Below are 8300 nucleotides of genomic sequence, written 5' to 3' on the forward strand. Positions count from 1 at the left end.
TGAAGGTTAACTATAATGTAAGCATTATACTGCAGCTATTATTGCTGAAATGAGATCATAACAAAATATAATATACCTTACAGCTGATGTAAAATCGAAGAAATAATGTTATTCAGTAAGTCAAAGTTACATCAGTATAGATAGAATAGTGCCTGCCTTTCAATCAAGAGAATACATATGATAGACTATAATTTTAAGTGCCTGTGTATTTCAAACTTGCAAAGCTCATCTTAGCAGCCTATGATATTTGGTATATTCGCACAAATAAGAGCAGAACTCCTTGGAACCATGTCATGGTTCTTGAGTTAAGAAAACTGAATAATCATAATCCAAGTCAGAGTAAAGAAGAAAAGAAAAATCATTCAAAATTCACTGAGCATGCCTTTGCAGCAACCCTACCAATAGTTGGATGGAAAGTCACACATAATTTAAAGCAGGAAGAAATATAGCATTCAGAGTAAAAAGTTGACAGTAAACAACAAACAAGATCCCATTATTAGAACAGAATCAGGATTATAATAACCATTATATAGTTTTTTTTTTTTTTTTTTGTGAAGAACCATTTTATAGTATACCCAAATGCATTGTACCCCAGCTCAGATGCCCAGCAATAAATGCTTACCAATAGAATGGCCTCAGAATTGGAGTCAGCTCAGATTCCAACAGCTGCTGGGAACAGAATACTCGTCCCACAAAAAAGGAAGGAAAAAAGAAAAAAAAAGGTTAAATTTTTTGGATATAGATTATACATGCGTTGCAAAAGTTTTCTATCAATTGCAGAATCTAGGAGTAACATCCTCTAACATCGAGCAATCACTTCTCTTTTAAAAAAGGCAATTGATTTAATTAAATCCATGCATACAGTATTTGAAAAATCGGAAACCATGCACACGGGCATTTGAAAAATTGGAAAACATGACATTAAGCTCGCAAAATTAGCACAAACATGAAGCATACAAAAAACTCAAAATAATCAACCCTAAACAGTAATAAATACTTGTAAATGTATCCTTGAAAACTGGAAAATAATAATCCAGAAACCATAAATTTTAATGCTCTCAAAGAACAGCTATTAATCAATTTTTCTAAAACTGCAAATTTGATCAACAAAGCACATACACTGTACGCCAAAATACACAAAGGAGGATACCAGTGCAGATATTAAGAGAAACAGAAACAGTTTGAAAAGGAGAATAACTAATTGGAGACTAGACAGCAATGTTTATTTCTTCAAGCGAAGAAGAATTCCAAACATTGGTCGAACATTGCATACTTACAAAATATGCACCACCTCGGTTTCTGAAGATTAATGGGTGGTTGACGAGTTTTGATTACTAAAGCAATTGATTAAAACATAAAAACCATTAGGAAGACGAAGTGGCCAAGTGGAATGAAGAAGAGGCCAAGTAAGCTTAACTTTCTGTACGTGGTTTTTTACAATTATGCCTTTGCTTTGGGGCAGGAAAATGATGAAGCAATAACATCAGCATTTAAATACTTGTAAATGTATCCTTGAAAACTGGAAAATAATAATCCAGAAACCATAAATTTTAATGCTCTCAAAGAACAGCTATTAATCAATTTTTCTAAAACTGCAAATTTGATCAACAAAGCACATACACTGTACGCCAAAATACACAAAGGAGGATACCAGTGCAGATATTAAGAGAAACAGAAACAGTTCGAAAAGGAGAATAACTAATTGGAGACTAGACAGCAATGTTTATTTCTTCAAGCGAAGAAGAATTCCAAACATTGGTCGAACATTGCATACTTACAAAATATGCACCACCTCGGTTTCTGAAGATTAATGGGTGGTTGACGAGTTTTGATTACTAAAGCAATTGATTAAAACATAAAAACCATTAGGAAGACAAAGTGGCCAAGTGGAATGAAGAAGAGGCCAAGTAAGCTTAACTTTCTGTACGTGGTTTTTTACAATTATGCCTTTGCTTTGGGGCAGGAAAATGATGAAGTAATAACATCAGCATTCTCCTACATAGGTTCCATGCCAAATGAAAAATCTCCAAACCAAATTCAAGAAAATAACCACTTAGGGATGGTCACTATTCTATCAATGGGTGTTCCCTAATGCCAAATGAAAAATATCACGACCAAATTCAAGAAAATAACCACTAAGCTAACTAAATAATCCAAATAACATACCAATCCAATCATTTTTAATTGGGAGTAAACATATGCAATTAAGTGAAAATCAAGAGGGTTAGACGGCAGAAGTCTAATTCTAAAAATACAAAAGTTGCAAGCAAAAGAGAAGAGTCAAAGGAAAGGAGAACATGGATCAAACTAGCATACAAGTTCCATCATAACTCCACAATGTATAGTCTACATGAGATATACCAACAACAATTCAACTATTCATAATTGACATATGTTCAAATTTCAAAACTAACCATTGGTAAAGATGCGACAATCATTTTTTTCGACAGAAAGATGCTAAAGTCCTGGCAAATCAATGTTTACTATCCTCAGCTGCCTTCTCCTCCTTCCCAAGTGCAATAACCACTTTCTTCAAGATGGATTCCGTTGGTTGGTGAGAGTTCTCCACTGCCTTTGAGACTGGTTGCCATTTCTCTCCGTGTTTTGGTTCAGCAGCGACACATCTCTTCAATACATCCTTCTGGTTCTCCTCAGTTCCATGCTGTAGTTCAAATTTGTATAACAAAGCCCAAAAATCACCAACGTCAGGAGCAAGTGTCACAGCCTTATTCAGCCAATTCCTGGCTTTGTCCACCTTCCTATCAATCCAGAATAATTTGGCCACAGCAGCTATAACATGGGGATCATGCTCACATTTCTTTAGGGCATCCATACTCTTGCTTTTACGTTGGGGACGAGGAGCCATCTCAATTGAAGCAGCCCATAGAATGCCACTGTTGGGACACTCCTGCAATGCTTTTGCCATCAAAATATCAGCTTCTTTCTTATAACCATGCTTTAATTCTGCTCTAACAGCTGCTAGCCAGAGTTCAGGGTTTTGAGGATTCCTCTTTCGAGCCATTGTGAGAGCTGCACGAGCTTTACTCAGCCCACTCATCTCCTCTTCGAGATTAGCAAGAGAGAGCCAAAGGGGTACAGAATTAGGACAACTTTTCAGTCCAGAATCATAGACCTTCTTAGCTTCCATCTTGTGAGAATGCTGCTTCTCAGTCTGATCCTGCTGCTTTGCAGCCTCAGCAAGACGTTCCTCAAGCTGGCCAAGCATCAACCACAATTTAAAGAATGAAGGGAATTGCTTAAGTCCTTCATTTAGCAATTTCCTTTCCTCTTCAATGTTTCCGAGTTCTCTCTCTACAATAGCTGATTTCATCCAAACTCTCTCTGTACCTCCTCTCTCTCGCGCTTTAGCCAACAACATTCTAGCTCTTTCCGGTTCATGATTTTCAAACTCTAGTTTAAAAGCCGCAAGCCATATTTCCTCTGAATTGGGAATAGCAGCGTAAGCTTCTTGGAGAATTGCACGGGCGGCAGGCACATCTCCAGCAAGCCACTTCTCCTTGGCACCCATAAGCCAAAGAACTTCAGCCTGTGGTCTGTAGGTAACTGCTTTGCGAAGTAATGAATCAAGAGTTTCCCTGGTACCATGACTCCTTTCAAGTTGTGCTGCTTTGATCCATATGCTCTTCTTAGTTAAGAAGACACTTAAGGCGTGATCATATATAGCTCTAGCAGTCTCAATAGAACCTCTTTTCTTGCATTCCTCAGCATCGGCAACCCATGTTCTCTTCCTATCTTCTTTTTCAACTCCAATTCCAATAGTACATTTGATTATTGCCTGGCATGTTGCAACTGAACCAGCTCGTTCTGCCGCCTCAGCTTCCTTCATCCAAGCTTCTCTATCAATCACCATATTTCCATTTTGCAAAGCCCTTATACCCCTTCTAGTAATCGTTTCAACCTTGTTTACCTTCGTCCCATCGGCCAATGTAATAAACTCTTTAGCCCCCCCATTAGCTTCTTCCAACTTGGCGGCCGTTATCCATATTGCTGGCTCCTTGGGCAGCCCCTCTCTTGCCTTATTGAGAACCTTCTTGGCATTGTCATAAGTTTCCAACCTAGCAAGCGCAAGCCACAATTCTACATGCAATGGACAAAATTCCACAGCTCTGTGAAGTAAAAGTCTAGCATCTTCTTCATTTGCAAGCTCCACAACAGCCTTCCACAACCTAACAGAATCAGGAATGTGCTCCAACCCTTTCCTCAACACCCTACTTCTATTCATATCATCGTTTTCCAATTTCGAAGCCTGCATCCACAACTTAACTGAAGTGGGAATTGACTTAACACCCTGAGCTATCACAGCCTTGGCATCATCGGGATTTGCCAATCTACAAGCCTCCAACCACACATCTTCATTCTTGGGACATTCTTCACACCCTTTCTGTATCAACTGCCTAGCCGCCTGAAGCTTACCCGCCAACTCCTCCAACCTTGCAGCAGCAATCCAACCAGGAGGATGTTTCGGATTCGTCTGAGTAACACTCTTCAACAACAACCTAGCCTTCTTAAAATCAGAAATCTCAGCATCACTAGTAATCTTCATACTATTCAAAACAGTAAGATACCCCTTCGGATCAACATTAGTCATCCCAGAAACTGAATCGGACAACCTATCCAATTTCAACGACAAAACAGTCCCTCTCCCCTCACCAACAGCAGTCAAATCAGTAACCGGCGTCTGTGACCACGGAGTCTCAGTCCCATTCGCCGAAGCAGCCCTACTCTTAGGATCCAACGCAGTCACATGCTCTTGCTCCTGCCTCGCTTTCTCAAGAAGCGTATCAGGCACAGGAACAAAACTCTCAAACCTCTTCTTCTTATTCTTTGACGAATAACCACCACTCTCAAACTTCTCCAAACTCTGCCAATCATCAGTAGACAAAGTATACAACTTCCTTTTCAAATCAGCAAACTGCTCAGTAATCTTCGGATTCGAAGCTCTATACTTCTCAATCTCCTCCTTCAACCGCGCCTCTCTCCGATCCTTCCTCCTCGAATCCATCCTCTTATCAATCCCTTCCCAAACAGCATCAGCTTCTCTATCATCCTCATCATACTCAGCAGAAGCAAACAACCCCACATCATTCCCTTCAAACTCATCAAATTTCTGATTCTCATCATACCCCTTATCCTCCCCTTCATCATCTTCCTCAGCAACATCCTCCCTACCTTTCCCTCTCCCAATGGGAGCCGCACCAGCTGGTGCGGCACCTGGTGCTGATCTATCAGGAAGATCCGGCGCAGCACGCGCCGGACCAATATCAGACCGGGTAGTAAACCCGGTGGCACCACGACCAAGTCCGGCAACATAATTAGCAGGCGGTTTGGAATTAAGAAAATCGAAACGAGGCGGTTTGGGGACGGCGGGTGGTTGTGTTCCGCCGTAAAAGGGGACGTGTAGGGTTAGGGTTGAGTAATTTCCAACACCGAGATTTGAGATTAGGGTTGAATCGTTATCGGCGAGTAATTTGAGACTCTGTGAAAGGAATAATCGTTGGTGTGAAATTGGAATTCCGTGGAAATTTTCGATTTCAGTTTTGAGATTGTGGAGAGTGGTGGTGTTAGGGTTTATGTCGAGGGAGAGGATTTTTCCGGTGGGTGGAACGATGAATACCATGGTTTTTGGTTATAGAGAATTAACGTCGCAAGGTTTCGTTTTTGGTTGATGGAGATTAAGAAGAATATAAGAGATGCGTGAAAACCGACTTAAGAAAATTGGTTTCCTCTTTAAAAAAAAAAATCGTTTCCTTTTCCTATTTATTTTCTGTGAAAAAACATGGGATATAATTAAATAGGTCTCTGATGTGATGTTCTTGTGAACTTAGCTTTGGTAGAGATTAAAAGTTCGAGATTTAAAACTCGGTCACCACCAAAAAATTGGGTTTGGGCTTGGACTTTTTTTATTAGGATTTTGTTCTTCTCACTTTGAAAATTGCTCAATCACACCTAAAATTTACCTTAATGACCCTAGTGGCAGTTAAGTATCAACGACATTTAACAACCGCTCGCTAGCAACTGTCGCTGAGTTATGGTATGCTGAAAGTAAAACAATTCAGTTTTCGAGATACTTGATCAGGGAAAATGCTAGATATCAAGAATGATTTTATAAGAAAAATTCAAGAATGACATGGCACAATAATCACCTTTAGATTTCAGTCTCAAATCTTTCATAAAAAAAAGATACATAACACCCATCACCCCATGATTTCCGGCCAGACTGAGATTTTATTGGTTAACATTAATTTCAGAACTATTTCTTGATAAAATCTAAGGATGATTATTCTGCCATGTCATTCTTAAAATTTTCTTAAAAAAATCTTTCTTGATATATAGCATTGCTCCTTGATCAGATTCCTCCGAAACTTTTCTAAAAAATAAGAAAAACTAAGACTTATATGTATTTGAAAAGGAATCACCAGTATAATAGATCAGATCTATTTTTTTTATAATAGATCTTATATATGTTTATTATCTTGTCCATTGCATAATATATAAATAAATCTAAGAAACATTAGGTCAAACAACCCAAAATAACACTGCAAATTAATTTTTCTCAAAACTAACAAAGTTGTTGTTCAAATAAAATTTTGTTAGAAATTAGTTAATACAATATTTGATGTTGTGAATTGATTCACAACTTGTTTGAATTAATTAACAAAGAAATGCATTTAGAAACATATGAGATTTTGGTGAGTGCATGCTTTATTAGTTAAATAAAAGATGAAAGCAAAATTAATGTATCATTAATTTAAATTGAAAAATCAATTTTGAATCTTTGATTGTAAGGTAATCATCACGCATTGTTGATTTTCTCACATTCCTACTGGTTAAATATGATGCATTCCAATCATAAACATCAGCACCAACTATCTCTAAAAATAAACACCACCAACTATATAAGCATGAATCACAAATATATTTTGTGAAATATGCTTATCTCCCTTATTTCTCATGTATTACATGAGACTTTTGTGTCATGCATCTCACGTAATAATGAATAATATATGAGAAGTGATATTTTGTACGACTAATCAAATAACGAAAATTATGATACCATAGTAAACAATTGCATTTTTTTTTGTTTTAATATTAAAAATAATGTATTTGTGTTTTGGTGGAAATCATGGTAGCCTAGTGTTGTGTTGTTTTCGTGGGTAGGCAATTTGTGGTAATTATTATTATTCATATTATACATGTTAGAAATATGTTAGAAATACAAAGTGATTGTAATTTCTAAATAATTTAATAACATTTTAAATAATTTAAATAAATAATACTTTAAATTAATCCAGTTCATTAAGTTACTAGAACTGTGAAATTATTTTCTTCTATCTTTCTCTTATTTGAAATAAAATCTCAAATCTATTTCTCTCATTTCACATTTTCTTTTACATATTTATCTCTTCACAAATTGTTTCTAAAATTAAAAACAATTTAAATTTAGGAGACTGCTTTAAAAATGTACATGTTTATTCTCTTTATGGTAAAAAATTACGAGGAAAAAAAAAAAGAATAATGGCTATAATTATTAATGATTTGAAAGTACAAGCAGGAGCAGAAGAAAATGAAAAAAAATTATAGTAGCTCAAATAAAATTTTACCTCTGCTCTAGGTCGGCCTCTATTTTATTTTAACATTAGGTTCAGAAGCTTTTCCTTAATAATAATGTGAGTGTTCGGCCTCTATTTTATTTCTCTATTCCATTATACCATTCAAGTACATTTATATGTTTATACTTTATATTGACTAGGTAAATAACATGAATTCTAGAATATTTTAACTCCACAATCTTCTATGGTTGGTTAACTGCCAACATATTCGATTAAGTTGAGCCAGGAAATCTAACTAACATCTTGTTCCTATTTGATTAGGCTGAGTGGCAGTGGTAGGTACAATAACACTATCTAACTGCCCATATATGAACTAATATACACAAGACACACAAACACATTTGCAATCAAAAAAGAAAGCTAAGATATTCAATTAATAAAACCTTAAGTTGTTTGCTGCATATACTGCCTGTTTTAAGGACAGCTAGTAAATGAGAATACCCACTAGTTTGTTGGAAGAAAAAAAAAATAAAAAAAAAATAGGGCCGCAACATTTTCATAAAAAAAAAAAAAAAAAGGAGAACAATGATAAAGCAAAATCATTTTATAAAAATACTATGAAAAGTTCAATGAAAAACTAAGGAAAAAAAATGTTAAAAACATATTTGAGATTAAATCTCAAATATCTAAGTGATGCAGTTGATGGTCGTATCGCTATCATCAATGATA

General features: G+C 36.3%; 1 protein-coding gene across 3 annotated transcripts; it reads right to left on the reverse strand.

Annotated features, from left to right (window-relative positions):
- LOC25498758 (protein STABILIZED1) lies at positions 1 to 5764 on the reverse strand. Of its 3 annotated transcripts, XM_024770725.2 has the most exons (3): positions 2415 to 5764; positions 623 to 683; positions 1 to 314 (listed from the first exon to the last, which is right to left on the reverse strand). In XM_024770725.2, the coding sequence occupies exon 1, from the start codon at positions 5636 to 5638 to the stop codon at positions 2474 to 2476; it is 3165 nt and encodes a 1054-aa protein (XP_024626493.1). In that variant the 5' UTR covers positions 5639 to 5764; the 3' UTR covers positions 1 to 314; positions 623 to 683; positions 2415 to 2473. The 3 variants fall into 3 exon arrangements, with proteins under 3 accessions (XP_024626493.1, XP_024626494.1, XP_024626492.1); XM_024770726.2 differs by lacking the exon at positions 623 to 683; XM_024770724.2 differs by having other exon boundaries at positions 7 to 683.
- Positions 5765 to 8300: the final 2536 nt, after the last annotated feature.

This window comes from Medicago truncatula, chromosome 7, assembly GCF_003473485.1.
Source record: "Medicago truncatula cultivar Jemalong A17 chromosome 7, MtrunA17r5.0-ANR, whole genome shotgun sequence".
Lineage (NCBI taxonomy): Eukaryota > Viridiplantae > Streptophyta > Magnoliopsida > Fabales > Fabaceae > Medicago > Medicago truncatula.

Excerpts from the sequence above, each read along its gene's own strand:
- LOC25498758 (XM_024770726.2), bottom strand. The coding sequence starts at position 5,638 with ATGGTATTCATCGTTCCACCCACCGGAAAAATCCTCTCCCTCGACATA.